Below are 22,440 nucleotides of genomic sequence, written 5' to 3'. Positions count from 1 at the left end.
TAATGAAGAGAGGTTTAGTGTTTCTGTCATAATTTTAATACATTACGTCACATTAAGCTTTTTTTAACGATAAGCATTTTAGACTCTCTCAAAAACAAGCTGATTCTTACAATTTCTCAGAACCTGTAAACACAAGTTTGAAAGTGAAACTGAAGAAAATCCAGATAAACACAGATACATGTGGAGCTTTCAAAGTGAATTTTACGGGTGTTCCACACAAATGTAGATTCGTCTCATATTTGCACTTTGATGATGTCTTACTGCACTGCTCAAGCAAAGCGCTGAACAAAGCGACTGTTCATTGTTCATTTGAAATTAAATACATCAATTTAAAAAAAAAAAAATTAACACGTTGAGTTTAAGGGAAATGTTGAGTTTAAGGGTACACATTTCTCAATGAAGGGTGTTGAGTTTCAAAGATTTGGGGTTTAGGGGACGTTGAGTTACTAGGTACCACTATACTTAATACTTAAATGTACTTAATCTATTATGTAATCACAGATACACTGTTATTTCATCACAGACAAATATCTAACATGTTCAAATAAGTACACAGAATAAAATACCAGCTACTGTCTTTCACACCCTGCCATACTCCCTCATTAATCCATCACAACATGCACCTAATCACAGATCAGCGAGTGTTTTTATAGCTTGTTAGCACTCATCTGGCATTACTCATCCAACTCCAAGCCTAAAGCAAACAAACAGAGGCGAAGGGGCTACTGCATGGTATGCATTAGCAGGGCAGAGCATGAACGCTGCATATCTAATAGCAGCTACATTACCACATTAGCATGGAAAGGTCAGCACAAAGAGCTGCTAAATGCTGTCTTTGTGGGAACAGGGACATTAGGGCTGTGTGCTTTTACTGCAGCTTCAGGAACACGCTAAGCATAGATGTACTTGTTTGTAAAAGTATGAAAAGGCTAAAGTAATGCAGTAATGCTTTCTACCAACTCTTTGTGTGTACAAATTAAATTCAATGCTTTATTTGGATTTGTTGTAAAAGCAGTCTGGTTAGTTTCTCATAAAGAAATGTCCAATCCAATTGGTTCTCTGAATGAATCCGAGAACCAAGAACACAACAGTTTCAAAGTTTAAAAAGTTTCAGTCGTCTCTAGATTATTTTTGTAAACCGAGGGCACCTCGCATGACTCAACAAGTTGGTTGCCTTTGTCATTAAGTCCTCTGAGGGAAGTGCACACTGAACTATCAGTCTCAAATGAGGGGTTTCACAATACACAATTTATCATCGTCACGCAAAGAGCTCCTACCATTAAAACTCTATGTGTCTCTGCCAAAATGATGCAGAAACAAAATGTATCCATGCAAAAATGACTCACAAATGTGGTAGATACAAAGAGCAGGAAGTTGTTTAATACACCCTTCAGCAGAGTTTTTCCACTGACATCAGTAGGACGCAGTGAGACAAAAGTGTATGTGGACATTACAACCATTATACCATTACACCACAATGGTAGTGTAACATGCTCGTGAAAAGGCTTTTTTGTGGCAGACATTTTTGTCGTCTGGAATTTCATGATGCTGACTGGCCTACAGGGCAGCATGTTGGCGCAGCTGGTAGAGTGTTGCTGTAAGGTCCCAACATAGTATACCCACACCGGGAATGGTGCAGGGGGTCTGCAGGTTGACAATTTAAACTATTCTATACCACATTTAACGGTACTTTATTGTTACTAGTTTATTGGGGCGGCTCGGTGGGTAGCACTGTCGCCTCACAGCAAGAAGGTCCTAGGTTCGCTTCCCAGGTGAAGTGTTCCAGGTCCTTTCTGTGTGGAGTTTGCATGTTCTCCCCGTGTCTGCATGGGTTTCCCCATGTGTTTCATTCATGTGTGAATTCGTTTTCCTTCTAACTTCCATGCAGAAGGTGGCTTGGCTACTGTTAAATGCACCTAGGTATGAACAAATATGTGAATGTGTGAGTGCCATGGATGTTGTGTGAGTAAAAATCTTGCCCTATAATGCCCTGTCCAGGGTGTGTTTCTGCTTTGAGCCCTGTGTTACCAAGTAGCACTGGATGCACCATTCATATGCTTATTGTTATTATTGCTATTATGTATATAGTACTATGTACATAGATATAATTTCCATATGTGTAAATAGCTATAGTTATAACTATATATTCATATTAATCACAGATATATGTTTACTGATATTCTCTGTTTTTTATCTTTGCACAGTGCTACTGTCTGCACTTCTGGTAGATGCTAACTGCTAGGGCTGGCTCGATACCACTTTTTTATGTCCGATACCGATACTGCAAATTGAGTATCTGCCGATACCAATCCGATACCGTCATTTCTCCTCTCAAACAACTAAGCAGTAATAATACATGTCTCAATGCACCATGGTTAAACTAGCTATCTAAATAACAATGCTCAGACTGTGAAATAAATATTCTAAAGGATACAGAAGCTACAACATCACACTTATGCAAAACTGCTGTTTTTATTTTCACTTTTACACAGAACATTTAGCAGCATTTTTGGCTTGTTTAACAGCACTGTACAAACATTTAAAATAAAAATTTAAGTGCAACTTTATCTGTGTTTAACAAATAAATTATCACTTCAATATAAAAAGTCTACACCTTGAAGAGGCAGCAAAAAATTATAAAATAAATAATAACAAATATTATTAATAAACAATAAAAGTGAAACAATTAAATCATAAAAAATAAACAAATGTATCAATCTTGTCCTGGCTTGGAGATCTCTCACATCCTCAACAATTAATCCATTAGTGTTAGTAAATAAAACAAACAACACCGTTTCCCGTTTAGCCACAGACGTCCTCTTCAAAATCCAGCAGGGTTTTTTAATAATCTTAAAACATGACAGAACTTTAACAGAAAATCTCAACCAAACACTGCGTCAATTCTAATTGGTCCATCACGTTTGATTGACATCCACATCTTCCAATTGTAGACACTTTGGACGACATGCCGTAAAAGTGTTTTTAGATGTGGCAGTAGTAGATGATTTTTAAAATGCTAAAAGTTTAAGTAGATCAGTGTGTTTTAATTTCTGAATGGCTTTATTTACATTAAGTGTTATTTACATTAAACAACAGTATCGGATCAGATTACATGTTTTTTTTCCTTCCAATATCCAATCCAGTGATTTATCGGTTGTTCGGATCGGTGCCAGCCCTACTAACTGCATTGAGTTGCCTTGTACCTGTACTGAGCAATGACAATAAAGTTGAATCTATCTTTGGTAAAAAAAAATAAAAAATAACAAGTGAATGAACAATGACTGGCCCAGTCGTCTCAAAACTGACAATAAATAAAAACTTTTCACAAACATGAGTTACAATTACGAGACTCCCTGTCAGAATATGATGAAAAGCGTCTTTTGTGCTGACTGCTGTGTGCACCACTGCTATGTTTCAGATTAGCATTTTCCCAGCCTTGCCAATCATTTTCAGAGATCTAATGCAGCTTTATAACTGAGAGAGAAACAAACCACATATTACTTCCACCAGTGAAGCCCATCTGTAAGTACAACCCAATGAGGCAATTTCCTTGCTACAAGTCGACTTCTCAGATGATTAGCATGTTTACTAGATGTTTTGAGCAAAGAAATAAGCACGCTCCAGCCTTTCAGGACTACCACTAGACCAGCCTAATTTCCACACTTATTCAAAAGATAATAACTCCTGAAACAACAAGCTAACCACAATTCAACAGAGGCCATCAATACAAAAGCATGAAGCAGAAAAGCATAATTTAGCATAGCCGTGTGAGTAAACACTACAAAAGCTCTGCAGCAGACATTGGCAGGTGGTTCCACTCAGAGATCGGTCTGTGTAAACACCATACAAATGCCTATTCAATATCACTGTCAATATCACTGCTGACGAGGGACAGTCTAGGGTGAAATAAGTTCATGAATTTAAAGGTATTGAAAGGACGGAGGACGGAGGTTTGAATGATCAAGAGTAGCATCTTAGTCCTAAATGTGGCATAAAAAACTCCTTTCTTGTCTCTTTTAGGACAAATGGGTTTTTGTTTTCCAATCATTTAGTCACAGAGAAACAACAGTTGTAGAAGCAATTCAAGTCCTAAGACATGTGTTGCGCAACATAAGCATTTTTATCTGAAAATATGACAAATTCCGCTTGGTCAACAATATAAACACAGCAAACCTAATGTACTTTTGGCTGCTCCTATATTTAGGGGTCGCCACAGCAAGTCGTTTTGGTCCACACACTTGATTTGACACAGAATTTACACCTGATGCTCTTCCTGATGCAACCCTACTTATTTTGATCAGATGTGGGGTCGGCACTGAGAGTGCACGGACAAGGTTGTTCAGCAACCCCCCTCAGTTATAGGCTGTCCAAAGGCACTGCTAAGATTCAAATCCCCACAGCAGTAGTGGGGAAGCATAGGGTATGTTCGAAACCTAGTTTGCTGCCTTGCTGTCTGACTGCCTACATAGGGAGCTGCCTAAGTAGAGAGAATTCTAATAAGTCATTGACTTATAAGGCAGGTTATTCGAATGTGCTATTTAGACAGCGATTCCATCAGTTTTTGCTAACTAAGCTAATACAGTTAGCCTCATGCCATTCAAACCAATGGGATGGGGTGGAACAACACGCTAGCATGTCAACTAACATCTCCCTCCATGTATCGAAAATGGTTAAATTTGCTGACAAGCCTAAATTTGCAAATAAACGACACTTGTGCAAGTTTATACAAATTAAAAATCAATAGTAATTTGTTTACGTTTGAAAATAACTCCGCATTTCTCTGCACCGTCTGCCATGTTTTTGTGAGAAAAGTTGTGCCGCACTGAATGCTTGGATTGCATTCACCGTTGAAATTTTAAGATACCTTAGTAGTGAGCATATTGGTTTTCAAACACACCCATTTACCGTTGTGCCACCTAGGCGCCCAAATACAGCAAACCTTATATTTGTTCATATTATCCTTAACTCTTCACCACGTTTGATTAGGACATCAACAAGCTCATCAACATCAACAGCCAGAACTCTGGTTGGATCTTTGGACCACTCTACTCACCAGAGTTTTTGTTTTTTACATGGACTTGGCTTTTTAGGACAGTCTACATATGGTAAGGATACGGTAAACAAGCTTTGATGTGGGCTTTGGCTCATTGTCATGCTGGAACATCAAACTGCATCCATGATTTAACCCCCTGGCTGATGGTCTGAGGTTGTACTAAAGAATTTGAAGGTACTTTACTTAATTCTTAATCCACTTTCTTCAAATCACAGGGAGCAATGTGTTCTCCCCGTGTCTGCGTGGATTTCCTCCGGGTGCTCCGGTTTCCTCCCACAGTCCGAAGACATGCTATTGAGGTGAATTGGAGATACTAAATTGTCTATGACTGTTACTAAATGTTATTAATTATTAAACATATTAAATAAATGTTCCACCCGATGGCTTTCCCTTTGCCTATGTAAGTAAGAGCAATATTTAATATTGAACAGGGGTTTCCTTCTAGATTTTATCATTACATTTCACCATCCAAATGAGTTTATGTTTTAGCATATGGTGACTATTTTGGTTTTCTTTCTAACATCAGTACCTTTAAACTGAACTATGAACAATATTTGTACAGTTGATATTATAGAGTAATAATGACTTTTAATCTTGTTAAAATAATTTATTTGCATTTTAAGATCTGTACAGAGCTCCATTAGCTTTACCATTAAAATATTTTTATTATCACTTTTTATAAAACTAACAGCTCAGATGCAGCATCTAGAATCAACCTGACCTTTTGTTAGCTCTCTGGTACATAAGTCTATAATTCTTAAAAACAGCTGAGCAGCCAACTGTCTAATTACTTTTGCTCCCCAGATGTAGTGAGACTACACACACACAAAATGTGTTTTCACCAAGGAGATTCAGATCCAGTTTTTAACTTTTTTTAATATGGTACACTATAAATCCAGAAGTATGCAGACATTTATACTGGGTTTAGAGGTTTCAGCCACATCTATGGCTCACAGGTCAGCAAAAAATCCATCTTTACATTTACATTTTCGGCATTTAGCAGACACCTTTATCCAAAGTGACTTACAGTACTGTGACAGTATACGGTCTGAGCTATTGTGGGTTAAGGGCCTTGCTCAAGGAAGTGGTGGGGCTTGAACCAGCAACCTTCTGATTACTAGTCCAATACCTTAACCGCTAGGCTACAACTGCCCTATTATAATTTAAATAATCAGGCAACTTTGTGGCAACAGTTTGAGGAAGGCCCTTTCCAGGTACATCATGACCATGCCCCTGTGCACAAAGAAGACATGGTTGACATGATTAGTCTGGACAAACTCCAGTGGCCTGCATAGAGCCCTGACCTAAATGTTACTGAATACAAAGTATTTGCAGATACTGATTAGAGAAAATAACAAAAAATACTTAAGTTCCCACAGTTAGAACTTTCTGCAAGCAAGTTATGCAAAACATTAATGTGATGTGCTTTAGGATAGTTTGCTATCTGTGTACATGTGGTGTTAGGCAACATCACACACCTTCACAGACTGCATAACACAGATGGATCCAAATGAAAGAAACAACCTAAATAAAAAAACAAACAGTGAAACAAACAGTGCAGATGTTACTGCATGATACATTCTAGCACTTTCTGTGGCATGTATGAAATGCTGAGCGGAGACAACTGACCCTCGTTTCAACTCAAAATAGCAAGAGGAAAACTTGTAAATTGAAGAGTGCAAAAAGCAGTTGACTTTTGTTCAGTAAGATGTAGGAAAAGAAGTGATATGCTCATGGGCAGGTGTTTGAGTGCTGTTCACCAGGAAAACAATACACACCTGGGTGTTCGAGCTCTACAGTGAGTGGGCTTGATGCTATTAATATGCTGTGGGAGGCATTTTGCTGGCACGGTTTAAGAAAGGTCATGGCAAATCAATATAAACAATCTGACTAAATTACACAGTTTAGTCTTATAGATAAACATTTTTTATTATTATATAGAACACATTTTTTCTGGATTTTTCCATTTCCAAGTCCTGATTATGAATTTGTTGCTGCTTGTAAAACCCCCAATCTGATCAAGGAGAGCCGGATCACCACACGCCGGATCTGACACATGTCCAATCTGTGGGCACGTCTTATCACCTGCCAGTGTAAGGTTTCCACAAGGAGGTGTATCCCGTATGGAGCCACACTAGGCTCCATTAGACCACCCTACCCTCCACTGGCGCAGGTGCCCAGACCAGTCCCAGAGATCGCATATCACAGCAGGAAGAGACCCTGTCCAAACCCCCCAACACACACAGTTCACATTTGCGGCATTTACCAGACAATTTTTTCCAAAGCGTCTTACAGTTATGACTGAGTACATTTCAAGCAATTCAGAGTTAAGGGCCTTGCTCAGGGGCCCAACAATGGAGCTTGTACCAGCAACCTTCTGATTACTAGTTCAGTACTTTAACCACTAAGCTATCACTGTTTGTGTGGATGCCTGGCCAGATCATTGGCTCTGCTGAGATTTGAACTCTGGTGTTCCAGCACCACACATGCGCCCCAGCACACACTATTAAACATGATTTTTAAGTTACTCCTTAAACATGAAAAAGAAAACCCTTTTAAACATGATAAACATGTTAATAACCAAACATTAGCAACAATTATTACATAACCAGTTCATTTAAATTATTGTTAATCATGTCTGAAATTATCGTCAGTTGCTGCAATCCTTTATTTGCATGCATTGGAAATACCAGGTTAAGTATCATGGGCTTATATAATGTAATAATTAAAATCATATTTTAATAATTATGCTCAGTTAAGGTATTTAAATTATGGCTTACTGGTAATTGTAATGTAATGTTTACTAGCGTTCCCATACAATGAACAGTACATTATTGTTACTATTTGTAAACTGTGTATTTCACAGAAAGAATGTAAGAAAAGGTAAGACATGAGATTTTATTTATTTAAGCTATTATTTGTTTTTGAAGACTTGGGGACCATATCACAAGTAATGCATTTGTGTCCTGCATGGACCAATTATGTATCATTACTGCTGTTTTTGCTGCGGTTCTACTGCTTTTAGTTGTAAATGGCGGAAAGGCGGGTAAACAACTTTACTATGGACGACCCGGGCGGCACGGTGGCTCGTGGGTAGCACTGTCGCCTCACAGCAAGAAGGTCCTGGGTTCGATCCCCAGGTGGGGCCGTCCGGGTCCTTTCTGTGTGGAGCTTGCATGTTCTCCCCGTGTCTGTGTGGGTTTCCTCCGGGAGCTCCGGTTTCCTCCCACAGTCCAAAGACATGCAAGTGAGATGAATTGGAGATACAAAATTGTCTATGACTGTTTTCAATATAACCTTGTGAACTGATGAACCTTGTGTGATGAGTAACTACTGTTCCTGTCATGAATGTAACCAAAAGTGTAAAACATGACGTTAAAATCCTAATAAACAAACAAACAAACTATGGACCACCTTTTAGCCAATCATGTCACAGACTCACTGGTTCCAGACCAGTAAGATATTAGATACTTTCCTTAATTCCTTATCCACTTTCTGCAAATCACAAGGAGCAAGTTTCACTAAAAGTAAAACAGCCTTAAAACATTATACTACCTTAAACTAAAACTTTGTTTTAATTTAAATATAAAACAGTTTACCATACAGCTTTTGCTTGTGTGAGCAAGAGCAATATTTAATATTGAACAGGGGTTTCCTTCTAGATTTTATCAATACATTTCACCATCCAAATGAGTTTATGTTTTAGCATATGGTGACTATTTTGGTTTTCTTTCTAACATCAGTACCTTTAAACTGAACTATGAACAATATTTGTACAGCTGATATTATAGAGTAATAATGACTTTTAATCTTGTTAAAATAATTTATTTGCATTTTAAGATCTGTACAGAGCTCCATTAGCTTTACCATTAAAATATTTTTATTATCGCTTTTTATAAAACTAACAGCTCAGATGCAGCATCTAGAATCAACTTGACCTTTTGTTAGCTCTCTGGTACATAAGTCTATAATTCTCAAAAACAGCTGAGCAGCCAACTGTCTAATTACTTTTGCTCCCCAGATATAGTGAGACTACACACACAGTGTTTTCACCAAGGAGATTCGATCCAGTTTTTTTACTTTTTTTATATGATACACGATACATCCAAAAGTATGCAGACATCTTTACTAGAGGTGGGCGATATGGCCAAAAATGTTATCACGATACATTTTTCTACGTATATTGATCAATATCAATAATTATCACAATAAAGATTTTGTTAACACTGTCACGTTTTTTCAAAGAATATAAATTAAATAGTACTGTTATAAAATATTTTAATATTCATTATAAGAACATAATATACATGCAACATAGTATGCAAATTACACCCATATTACTGCCCATATGGGGCCAATCTTGCAGAAAAACTGTGGTTTTAAGGTATAAAAGCACTGAACAATTCGGGGATTTTGGCCCCGGCCCCATGTAGGTGTAAAAGTACAATGTAGTACCGCTAACTAGTAGTGTTGGATATACAGTATACATACAGTGTGTCTTGTTACTAATAGCAATGCTTGCTTATACTGATGTGTGTGTGTGTGTGTGTGTGTGTGTGTATTCTTTTAATCCAAATAAGCGGAATGTTGCACATCTATAAACATGTTTTACTTAGAATCTGTCATATTTCCAAAGGCCATAAAACGTTATGAGATAGAAGCTGAACCATTTAACGAATCAAAGCAGGTTAATGATTCTAATAATTCTTGTCAAAAGCTAATCAAACATTATCAAGAGCATATCTGCAGAGTATAATAACTGCAATTAAAAAGCAGTAATATCAATGGGTCATGTTCAAATTGCACCATCTATTACTTTATTAAAGGGGCTTATTCACAAATTGTGTTTATGTAAAAGTTCCTTTGATTATCAGGTATGTAAGTATAGTTTCAGGACAGAAAAATAATTCACTTCTGCTTATCTGAACACTACATCAGAGTTTAGAAACGCAGCACTTTGTGACGCAATGACAACCTTCTCTGAGCAGTAAGTCACCAGGAGCTCCAACTTCAAAATCCACACAGCTTTTCAACCCTGTCACATTCAAGTCCAACAATTTTCAATGACTGCTCCCACAGCTCTGACACATCACTATACTTACTGACCCACAGTAATGGAGTGCCACAGTGGCAATTCATCACAAAGTGGCAATTCAAGAAAACTATAGGAAGAGTGATGGCAGAATCTCACAGTTTAAGCATGACAGACTGGTAGACTTGATGCTTTTCTGGTGATGTACACTGTTCCCCCTCTCATGGTATGGTGCCTTGATAGGGCGAGAAGGCTTGCATGCATCAGGGAAGCAGAGAGCTATGTCAGTGTCTGCCATGGCAGAAAGGTATTAGCAGAGGTGCCAGACTAAATCTACCACCTATATTGGGCAGAAGCAATATAGGACAATTTCAAAGGCGGATGATCACAAAGGTGACAATGGCAACAACATTAATTCTGCTGCGCAGGAGAAGGCAACGGTAAACCACTGCTGTACTCCACCATGTAAACCAAATAGAAAGTAACAACAGAATGGCTGATGGTATAGTGCCAGAAGATGGAACCCTTAGATCAGATTGCACTGAGAAATGAACAATGGACATCTGCAAACAAGATGTCCTGCTGGTTATGGAGACTTGAAAGCCAACGTCAGAAATCAGAAAGAGAGAAATACAGTTGGACAATACATTCCCTGAAAGCAGAAATGAAGCCGGAGAGTGACTAATTAAGTTTTGCAGGTACAGTGATTTTTATCACTTATACATTCTTTATGACCACAATGACGTTTTCACACTTTCAAAAGAGCTGCAAGGAAGGGCGAAGACCAGTACTACAACAAGAAATACATTAAAGATGGAAACAAATGTGGAGAAACACCAGATCAGAAATACATTTCAAGAACAACGCAAGTATGCTAAGGGATGTCCATGAACAGTTCATCCATGACTAATCAATGACTTCAAACTTCAACTTACCAAAACACATTTATTGGTCTAAACTACAAAGAAGAACCTTCATTACTTAAAGATAAAGAAAGACCGACCCTGAGAGCACTGCCAAATAAAAAGAAAAGCCATAGCAAAGATTTAATCAAAGGCCAGTAGATTGAAAGAGGTCAGGAAGGCGACATAAAGGAATGTGCACTAGGAATAGTTTGCACTATCATACAATCTCTCTCATATCTCGGGCGGCACGGTGGCTTAGTGGGTAGCACTGTCGCCTCACAGCAAGAAGGTCCTGCGTTCGAACCCCAGGTGGGGCGGTCCAGGTCCTTTCTGTGTGGAGTTTGCATGTTCTCCCCGTGTCTGCGTGGGTTTACTCCGGTTTCCTCCCACAGTCCAAAGACATGCAAGTGAGGTGAATTGAAGATACTAAATTGTCCATGACTGTGTTTGATATAAACTTGTGAACTGATAAACCTTGTGTAATGAGTAACTATCGTTCCTGTCATGAACGTAACCAAAGTGTAAAAACATGACGTTAAAATCCTAATAAACAAACAAACTCTCATATCTCTCGTATGGGACTTAAGTAAGCCACCCATGCCATGGGCACTGATGCACACCTTGAAAATCTTCTGTTAAGGTACACAGTGCCAAGCTTGTGTTATGGGATTGACACCGGCCTGGCTGGGCAGTGAGGTTGTTAACAGCCCTCCTTGGTCAGCAAGGGTGGCATGCAATCGGCAGAGGTCACCACAGGGCGAATATTTTTTTTAATTGGAAAAATGCTAAAAGTACCCAAAATGTTTTACCAAGAGTTGTGCTTTAAATAACTAACCAATAAAATGATGTTTAGGTTTCTATGGTACAAACTGGCAACTTTTTAGGGTTGATCAGATCATATTCAAATCATTTTTCTATTTCTATTGTCTTGTTATTTGTTTGTTTGTTTATTAGGATTTTAACGTCATGTTTTACACTTTGGTTACATTCATGACAGGAACGGTAGTTACTCATTACACAAGATTCATCATTTCACAAGGTTATATCGAACACAGTCATGGACAATTAAGTATCTCCAATTCACCTCACTTGCATGTCTTTGGACTGTGGAAGAAAACCGGAGCACCCGGAGGAAACCCACATGGACACCGGGAGAACATGCAAACTCCACACAAAAAGGACCTGGACTGTCCCACCTGGGGATCGAACCCAGGACCTTCTTGCTGTGAGGCGACAGTGCTACCAACCATGTCGCCCTATTGTCTTGTTACTAATCTATGTTTGTATTGACTGTTTTCCACTGATAAACTGTATTTTATGTAAAAATGATGCAATATAGATCAAGTTATTGCTATAACTACCATGACTACACTCCAGGTTAAATAATCTATTATGGAGAACATGAAGTGAATGAAGTGACTTCCTTTTTAGCCAGGCATGAAGCATGAGTCAGATCAGAGCTGACACACAGGGGAGCTCAGCAGAAAGGAGAGTCTAAGCAATGTTTGCCTCTGCACTTTGCTCAGCACCTGAAATAAATCACACTGTCTGAGAGTCGTCTGGAGTGTCTGACTGGAATTACGGGAAAGGAGGTGGGGGGGTTGTTTCAGGTTCTCACCAGCTATTCTGCAAGCTGACAGGTCAATACTTGAGAAAATCTAAATCAATATTTGAACAAAAAAAGGATTCTTTTTTTATTTGAACAACACGGTGGATCACGGTGCTTTAGGGAGCTCGCACTGTAACTCGTTCAAGCATGTATGAAGTCTGAGACATCATGCAAGTGCAAAAATCTGCCTCATCAAAGGTTATGAATCACAGGGAAGTGCTAAAGCCCTGCCTGCATTTTCACCCCAAGTGATTGGGTGAATTAATTCACTGGCACTAAGTCTAACCATGTTTAACAATTATACAGTATTCCAAACTTTGCTGTCATCAATTTATCATCTGATCTAGTATAGCTGATTCTCACCGACCTTTCCTTACACACAAAAGTGGTGTTTTGTTTGGGTGTCAGCAAAAACGCCTATTGAAGATTTTATTATCATGTGACATGGTCATTGTCAGGTCCAATCCACTAACAATGACTCGCCTCTTAACCATAGCTACAATTCCCAAAGGGTAAGGACTAGAACATGCTTCTTGCTTCTTTCGAGACACCAGCAATTCAATTCATACTGCAGTTCATGCATCATTGGGCAGATTAACATGCCTGAAAGAGGGCACTTCCTGTGTTCTGTACATAATTCTCAAAGTTGCTCAAGACTGGCTAATGTGACACATGGATTCCAATCCTTCTCCCACAGAGAAGACACAAGGGCTGTGTCCGAAATCGCATATTTCCATACTGAACAGTATGCGAAAGCAGTACGCGAGAGCGGTTAGTATGTCTGAATACGTAACAGGGGCGTAACTGGGGGGGTTAGGTGCACTGGGGCCCATGGTGGGAGGGGGCCCTACACGACATGAACTCAACCCCCCACCGCACCGCCCCCGGACGAAGCCAAGCATTCTCTCTTGGACGGTTTTGTTAGTACTTGTTCAACTTTTGTGTAAACGTTTAACTACAAGCATGCTACACTAGCACTTGAATGTGATTTATGTATCAGATGCATTCTAGCATGTAAAATGCATTACACAGATTGTTCTGCTTAGCAGTAGAAAAACAAGATACATTATTCAGTCATATTTGGGAACAACGTTTACCCTGATCAGGGTTGCTGACGGTCTGAATCCAATCTTGGAAACACTGTGCACAAGGTAATAAAAAACCCAGGCAGAACGCCTATAATAGGGTATATAATACAGTATATGATAGGGTATACAGTAAGCTATGACTCACTTATTAACCCTCACCTACACATTCAGTGTCATTTACATTTACATTTTCAGCATTTAGCAGACGCTTTTATCCAAAGCGACTTACACAATGAGCAATTGAGGGTTAAGGGTCTTGCTCAGGGACCCAACAGTGGCAACTTGGTGGTGGCGGGGCTTGAACCTTAACCACTAAGCTATCACTGGCTATCATTCAGTGTCATGAATTTATGTTTTGCCATTTCTGAGTTGTGTAATGTCACTTGCATAGCCATGGGCAGAACATGCAAACACACTAACTAGAGCAAGGATTAAACTGAGGATTCTGGAGCTTTGCAGCACCAGCGCAACCTGCTGAACAACTGTGCTACCCAGATGGCATACCAGTCAAGGGAAATATCAGACAGCTATTAATATGTAAGCAACTGTACATTTTAAGAGGAAACTTTTTAGTTTGTTGGTTATGAATGCCAAGCACCCATGAAACAGCTGTATAGGCAACTGAAACAGGTAGATAGTTACCTAGTTCTCTGGAGACTGGCGACACAGCAGCATTCTCTCCAATCTTCGAGACTGCATCAAAATACGTCCTTCCAGCAAGACCCATTGCTGTAAAAATGGATATGGTGTTATGTGGTGTCACTGTAGGGTCCTTTTAATCAGGTAATTTAATTTCTGCTAGGTGTGCTGTTTTAGTTTCTCCTTGTTTCTACACTCACTGTCCATTTTATCAGCTCCACTTACCATATAGAAGCACTTTGTAGTTCTACAGTTACTGACTGTAGTCCATCTGTTTCTCTGTATGCTTTGTTAGCCCCCTGTCACCCTGTTCTTTAATGGCCAGGACCCCCACAGGACCACTACAGAGTATTATTTAGGTGGTGGATCATTCTCAGCACTGCAGTGACACTGACATGGTGGTGGTGTGTTAGTGTGTGTTGTGCTGGTATGAGTAAGACACAGCAGCGCTGATGGAGTTTTTAAACACCTCACTCTCACTGCTGGACTGAGAATAGTCCACCAACCAAAACTATCCAGCCAACAGCGCCCCGTAGGCAGCGTCCTGTCACCACTGATGAAGGTCTAGAAGATGACCAACTCAAACAGCAGCAATAGATGAGCGATCGTCTCTGACTCTACATCTACAAGGTGGACCAACTAGGTAGGAGTGTCTAATAGAGTGGACAGTGAGTGGACACGGTATTTAAAAACTCCAGCAGCACTGCTGTGTCTGATCCACTCATACCAGCACAACACACACTAACACACCACCACCATGTCAGTGTCACTGCAGTGCTGAGAATGATCCACCACCTAAATAATACCTGCTCTGTGGTGGTCCTGACCATTGAAGAACGGTGAAAGCAGGCTAAAAAAAGTATGTAGAGAAACAGATGGACTACAGTCAGTAATTGTAGAACTACAAAGTGCTCCTATATGGTAAGTGGAGCTGATAAAATGGACAGTGAGTGTAGAAACCAGGAGGTGGTTTTAATGTTATGGCTGATCGGTGTATTGTTCAAGTATGGGTATTTAAACCTGTTATACTTCCATGGCTGCTTTGACCAAGTGACCAACTTATTGAATATGCTAAGACTCCAATTAGGCTGTAAGCAAAATCTATAAACAGTTGTGGCTTGTGATATTTGTTAGAATGTTTGTGGAAAAATTACATTCTCATCCTCATTTTTCAGATTCCACCTAGCATTAGGACTGATATCATCTTACATGTGAGCACTAAAATGGTTAAATCTAGTTTATTGTACCTAGCTCTAGTAAACCGAGTAGTGCAGTTAAAGTGAAAGTTTACATGCACGTTTAAGCAGCACATAAAGTGGGCTGGTACTCAGTATGCACTAACCGGCACTTCTACATTGTACTCTTTGGCATACCTTAACTTTTTCTTATGTAAAATGTGTTTAGTCCTTTTAAAAAACTACGGACATATGCAACGCAATGATTGAAGCATACCTGTGACTGATTTCTCATAGCTCTTTCCCAGGTTTACAAGGTTGCGTAGACTTGGGTTGAACTGTTCCATCACATTCTGGGGAAAAATATTAACAGAACAAACAAGGTCAATCTTATTACGTAGAGACTAGAGCTGGTGGTCACAGCACTTATATCAGTGCACTTTAGCATTTAATACATGGTACACCAGCGGACACAATATTAAAATGCCTCTCTGTGGAAGATTTCAAATGTGGGTTTCTTTACTTTGTGAAATAATGAAAACGTTAGTTGTTATTAGCAAAAATTACAAAAAGAGACAGAAGATAACCAATTACTCTCAAGTAAATTTTTGGTTTATCCTTTTTTGTAATGAGGCTGAAATTAGCATGCAGTTTAGCACCATTTACATTTTACATTTACATTTTCTGCATTTAGCAGACGCTCTTATCCAGAGCGACTTACAGAAGTGCTTCCATAGTGAACATATCATTTCTCAAGTTTAAGTAAACAACAGTCGAAGAACACAAATCTGCTGAAACCTGGGTTTTTTTTGGAAATGGAAAATTTTTTTTAGTAAATAAGTACAAGTCAGCTTAAGTGCTTAGTAAAAAGGTGGGTTTTTAATCGTTTTTTAAAGACAGCAAGAGCCTCAGATGTTCGATGCTCAGATGTTGTTTTTGTAAAAATGTTTGTCACAATCATGACAGGAATTGTTGTCAAACTCAAGATGGTAATAGTTCTCATTTGTCACACTTGTGATGGAAAAGGGTTGTCAGACTCATGATGGGAATAGTTCTCACACTCTTGTAACACTCATGACAAAAATGCTTGTCACGTTCATGATGGGGATAGTTCTCATACGGGTCACACTCATGATGGAAATAGTTGTTACGCTTACAGCACTGATGGTTGTCACACATTAAATTCTAAACACAAAAACACCCAATGTTTGAACTATTTTTGAACATTTTAAATACTTTTATTAAATGTAAAGTTCTACAAATGCAGATTAATAAAACATGAACAATGAATGAGCTGATCTAATGATCTAATACACAGCAAGTAACATATTACATTTTCCTAATTTTATTACAAAATAAAGTCGAGTAGACTTATCTACCAAATCCTGGGTGCTCAGGTGGAGCAGTGGTAAAATACCCTAGGCCACTGCAGCTGTGATCCTTGGCTTTGAATCTTAGCCGTGCTATCAACCGGTCAGTCATCTAAACAGACATGACTAAGTCTATGGCTAAGTCTTGGGGGCCGAACAGTCTAGCCACTGGGAGCTGCACTTGTCAGTGTGCTCTCAGTGCAGGTCCCAAGTCCGGATAAAAAAAAAAAAAAAAAAAAAAGAAGGGCATCAGAAAGGGCATCCGATGTTGTATGCAACCAGATACAACAAATGTGATGACAAATCAACATGCTCTGTAACAGTGGGGATCAGTGACTGTTTACAAATGCACTTCTATCTAAAAATACTAAGCATCAACGATTTCATGTTTTTGCAGGACACAAGGCTTTTATTATCTACAGGTTTAGTTCATTTTAGTTATTGGACTTAAGAGAGACAACAGCAAGAGCAAAAATATGTCCCCAACTTCTGAAACAAAATTTAGCTGGCAGAAGGTTGACTGTTTTTAAGCCTTCACTGTCTGTTTTACCACCGCTTTATCCTGGTCAGGGTTGTGGTGGGGCTGATTCATTGAGCGACAGGCAGGAAACACCCTAAACAAGTCGCCAGTCCATCACAGGGCAGAAACACACTCAATCACACACACAATTACGTCAATTTTTGGTATCTTCAATTGCTCTGATTATGTCTTTGGACTTGTGGGAGGAAAACGAAGCAGCTGGAGGAAACCCAAGCAGATGCAGGGAGAACATGCAGACTCCACACAGAAAAGACCCAGACCAACCGGTTGAGAAATCTAACCCAGACCCTTCTTGCTGTGAGGTGACCGCGCTACCCACTGCGGCACCATGCTGTCCTGTTGGTGGTCAGTAAAGTACTTCTGATTGTTCAGTCGTTCAGGTAAATACTGTGACTTGTTTGGTTGGTTTATCATCTTATAGGAGTTGCTTGTATTATTGAAAGTGTATTTTGAGCAATTGTGTTCTCACTTTAGTTTCCTCTGTTTAAGGTTATCTTTATAGAGCTACGATTATTCAGCGCCAATAAAGTGCTTTATGAGGAGTATGAACCACACTCATAAACATGGTGATAACACAAGGTGCTATTCTAAATATAGTAACATGTATTGTTGTAATTATTAACATGTTTTTTACTCGGATAATTGCTTTTCAAGAGCAAAGTCCTTCAGGTGTGGGCCGAGGAGTTCCATTTTCAGCTCCCAGGCACACACCCAGTGCAAAACAATGATGAGGCAGGTATGCAACACACACACACACACACACACACACACACACACACACACACACACACACACACACACACACACACACACACACACTTTTACAGCCCAGATTAAACTGGTTTCCTTACACAGCCCCAGAAACCTGAGTTAAATAGAAAAGGTCGATATGATCAAGATAAAGAATGCAGAAGGAACTGTCACTATAACTGTATAATATATACATACATACATACATACATACATACATACGTACATGCATACACATGTGTGTGTGTTTAATCACTCCTATATAAGACTATTTGGAGAGTATTTTAAATACTTAAAAAACAAAACTTTTCCAAATGCCTGAGGATGAAACTTCGCTGACATTCACAACACACTCAGTTTCACAAATGAATGAAGTTAATGATCATAATGAGTTGATTATTTACCTTGTACGTGCTCTCAGTGAGCCTGTTCACGTCCGGGTCTCTAGACATTTCGGGCTCCGATTCGCGTCCAATCCTCCAGACGATTGATATTAAACGCTGGAAAAATCAGCGAACGAAACCAATTTCACACCCCTAAATATGTCCAGTCAGACGCTAATAAATGACACCAAACGCTGACGGTGTTCCCACGTCCAAACTTGGCAAAGAAACGCTGAAGAGATCCAAGTTCACACGGGCGACTGAAGCGCTCCAACCGCGTCCATCCAGTGTAAATAAACGCGGAGCCGCGATCACAGTGCACCGCTTCACTGACGGGCTGATTGACGGGTGAAATGTGGCTGAATGCGTGGGGAGAGAGAGGAGACTGAAAGGCCGGTTTCGGTGATCGCAGCTCGGCGGAGGATCAGAACACTGAGACGCTCACAGGTCGGGGTGGAGAGGTAGGAACTGTGACGTCAGAGTGGCGCTTTCACTCATGAATAAACTGAGGGGGCCAAACAAGTCACACAGGTAAAGGGTCAGTCTGTAAAAGCTTCTGCTGTTTAAATCTCTGCTTTCATTTTATTCATGGGCGGTGTTTTCTTTTACACTGTCAATGAGTGCATTTGTCCCCAAGATTCCAGGGACGACGTGATTATTCATTGCAGAATTATAAATTAAAACCTGTTTTTTCTGTCCTCTCTTGAATGACCAGGTGTTTTAATGCTACACTATTAAACTCCTGTGGGCAGCACTGTGGCTTGGTGGGTAGCACTGTCGCCTCACAGCAAAAAGGTCCTGGGTTCGATCCCCAGGTGGGGCGGTCCGGGTCCTTTCTGTGTGGTTTGCATGTTCACCCTGTGTCTGTGTGGGTTTCCTCCGGGTGCTCCGGTTTCCTCCCAAAGACGTGCAAGTGAGGTGAATTGGAGATACAAAATTGTCCAGGACTGTGTTCGATGTGGCCTTGTGAACTGAAGAACCTTGTGTAATGGGTAACTACTGTTCCTGTCATGAATGTGACCAAAGTGTAAAACATGACGTTAAAATCCCAAAAACCAAACAAACAAACAATCCCCTTTCTGTGTGGAGTTTGCATGTTCTCCCTGTGTCTGTGTGGGTTTCCTCCGGGAGCTCCGGTTTCCTATGACAGTCCAAACACATGCAAGTGAGGTGAATTAGAGAGACAAATTTTCCATGACTGTGTTTGACGTTCAAACTTGTGAACTGAAGAACCTTGTGTTAAGAGTGACGACCGTTTCTGTCATGAAAGTGTGTAAAACATGACGGTAAAATCCTAATAAATAAATAAAAATGTAACTCCTGTACTCATGACTGTTTATATGATTTTACACCACTACCTATTGTACCTTACAGAGCCCCACTGGTGACATTCCATATAAATAAAAGAAATGCATGATCACACCTTACTAACACTTAGAAATAAGATTCTAATGTGACTTAGTAGGGTGTAAGAACAAGATAAGCAAAGATGATACATAGAATTGATTTTATTTGTCATAAATACATATACAGGTGTACAGTACAACAAAATTCTTTCTTCACATTATCTCAGCTTGTTTGGAAGCTGGGGTCAGAGCGCAGGGTCAGCCATTGTACCACACCCCTGAAGCAAACAGGGTTAAGAGCCTTGTTTAAGGGTCCAACAGTGGCTGCATGGTAGAGCTGGGATTCAAACTCACTCCCTTAAGCTGGTTTGTGTTAAAACTTGGAGCTTAAGCTTATACAAAGCTGAATGTACCTTTCTTGTACAATCATATATATAAATTCCTCCCAAAGCTATAATACATTATAAGTCAGATAACGTATGTTTTATGTTAACTGAGTCCAAAATAAAAGGATCATGTCGCCACACCTTATCTTACTAAGTCATTGCCACACATTAGGATCTTGTCACCACGCCTTACTAAGTCATGGCAACAAATTAATGATCTCATCCCCACACCTTAGTAAGTCGTCGCTATGCATTATGATCTCGTCCCCACTCGCCTTACTTAGTTTTATTATTTTTTTTAATACAATATCACTAGCAGGGCTCTGTAGTACTTAAAGTATTCCGCACTCCTAAAAAACGTATTTATTTGCTGTGGTTTGGATTAAAAAAAAATGAAAAAACTTCAAACATACATGTAAAATCCTTTATCATATAAAATCTTTAAATAAAATAAATGCATTTTAACATGAAAATGTAAAAAGAAAATGTTTTTCTTATAAGTTTGTTTTTTAGGGTGGTATAAATCAGATTAATTTTTTTGGCTGCTTCTGTATTTAGGGATCACAAGAAATGGGATAATTCTGGTCTGCATGCCTGACTTGGCACAGTTTTATGCTGGATGCCCTTTCTGGCAACCCTCAGGGCTTGGGACCAGGACTGAGAGAACACTGACAAGTGCACCTCCCAGTGGCAAGGCTGTCCAACCATTCACCTCCACCCTTAAACACACAGACAAATCCACTTTAATTAGAGGGTTAGGTTTTGGGTTTCCCCTGTTCCTACCTCTCTGCTACATACACATTAAAGGTTATATTAATCTGATTTTTTACTTCAGTGGCATGGTCAGGTACACACTGGGGATTTTTCTGCCGGGTGGTTGGTATGGCAACATGATTTTGCTTTGATCTGTTGTACTAAAGTACATCTCTAAAGACACGTGTACAGACGGCAGCTGTGTGAAAATGAAAAAAGACACACACAACAGCTAAGTGGATGTCTGTTTTCAGAGTCAGAATCTTTATTTATTCCAAGTACCAGGTGTACAAGGAATTTCTTTTGGTGTAGGTAGAAAAGTGAAGTAATTTGTTTTTGAAATTCTTAATAAATAGAGTTTAAAAAGTACAGAAACTATTTAAAGAACCCTTGTATAAACAGAATAGAGACATAAATAAACACACTATCAAAATTTTAAGTAAAAAGTGTGCAATTGAGATATACACCAATCAGCCATAACATTAAATCCACCTCCTTGTTTCTACACTCACTGTCCATTTTATCAGCTCCACTTACCATATAGAAGCACTTTGTAGTTCTACAATTACTGACTGTAGTCTATCTGTTTCTCTGCATACTTTGTTAGCCCCCTTTCATGCTGTTCTTCAATGGTCAGGACCACCACAGAGCAGGTATTATTTAGGTGGTGGATCATTCTCAGCACAGCAGTGACACTGACATGGTGGTGGTATGTTAGTGTGTGTTGTGCTGGTATGAGGGGATCAGACACAGCAGTGCTGCTGGAGTTTTTAAATACCATGTCCACTCACTGTCCACTCTATTTTTTTGTGTTTAGCACCAGGTTGTTAGCGCCACACCAGCCGTGTTATTTCCTCCCACAAACTATTACTCTGACATCTTAACCTCCTGAGACCTGAGCTTAGATTTTTTCAATGCCTTTTTTCTATTCCTTTTGTTTTTAACCTTATTAGTTGGGCGGCACGGTGGCTCAGTGGGTAGCACTGTCGCACACTGTCACAGCAAGAAGGTTCTGGGTTCGATCCCCAGATGGGGCGGTCCGGGTCCTTTCTCTGTGGAGTTTGCATGTTGTGGGTTTCCCCCGGGTGCTCTGGTTTCCTCCCACAGTCCAAAGACATGCAAGTGAGGTGAATTGGAGACACTGAATTGTCCATGACTGTGTTTGATATAACCTGAATCTTGTGTAATGAGTAACTACCGTTCCTGTCCTGAATGTAATCAAAGTGTAAAACATAATGTTAAAATCTTAATAAAGAAACAAACTTTATTAGTTTTCTAGTACTTTTGCTACCACTAGATGGCAGACAAAAGTGTCCACTAATGGGGACAATCGGTCTAAGTTTAGCAGGTCAAGGAATAAGGCATAACAAAGCCAAAATGTAATGTCCTCATATGTGACCTCAGGGTCTC

General features: G+C 39.5%; 1 protein-coding gene across 2 annotated transcripts in view; it reads right to left on the bottom strand.

The window, feature by feature from the left end:
- baiap2l1a (BAR/IMD domain containing adaptor protein 2 like 1a) overlaps positions 1 to 18,614 on the bottom strand; it is a 46,543-nt gene extending 27,929 nt beyond the window's left edge. For both annotated transcript variants that reach the window (XM_063003824.1, XM_063003825.1), the window contains exons 1-3: positions 18,567 to 18,614; positions 15,779 to 15,854; positions 14,330 to 14,416 (exon numbers count right to left, since the gene is read on the bottom strand). In XM_063003824.1, coding sequence (XP_062859894.1) covers positions 14,330 to 14,416; positions 15,779 to 15,854; positions 18,567 to 18,614 — 211 coding nt within the window. The remainder of the gene's footprint in view (positions 1 to 14,329; positions 14,417 to 15,778; positions 15,855 to 18,566) is intronic.
- Positions 18,615 to 22,440: the final 3,826 nt, after the last annotated feature.

Source organism: Trichomycterus rosablanca, chromosome 10 (genome assembly GCF_030014385.1).
Source record: "Trichomycterus rosablanca isolate fTriRos1 chromosome 10, fTriRos1.hap1, whole genome shotgun sequence".
Classification (NCBI taxonomy): Eukaryota; Metazoa; Chordata; class Actinopteri; order Siluriformes; family Trichomycteridae; genus Trichomycterus; species Trichomycterus rosablanca.
This window is presented reverse-complemented; position numbering and strand designations above follow the sequence as displayed.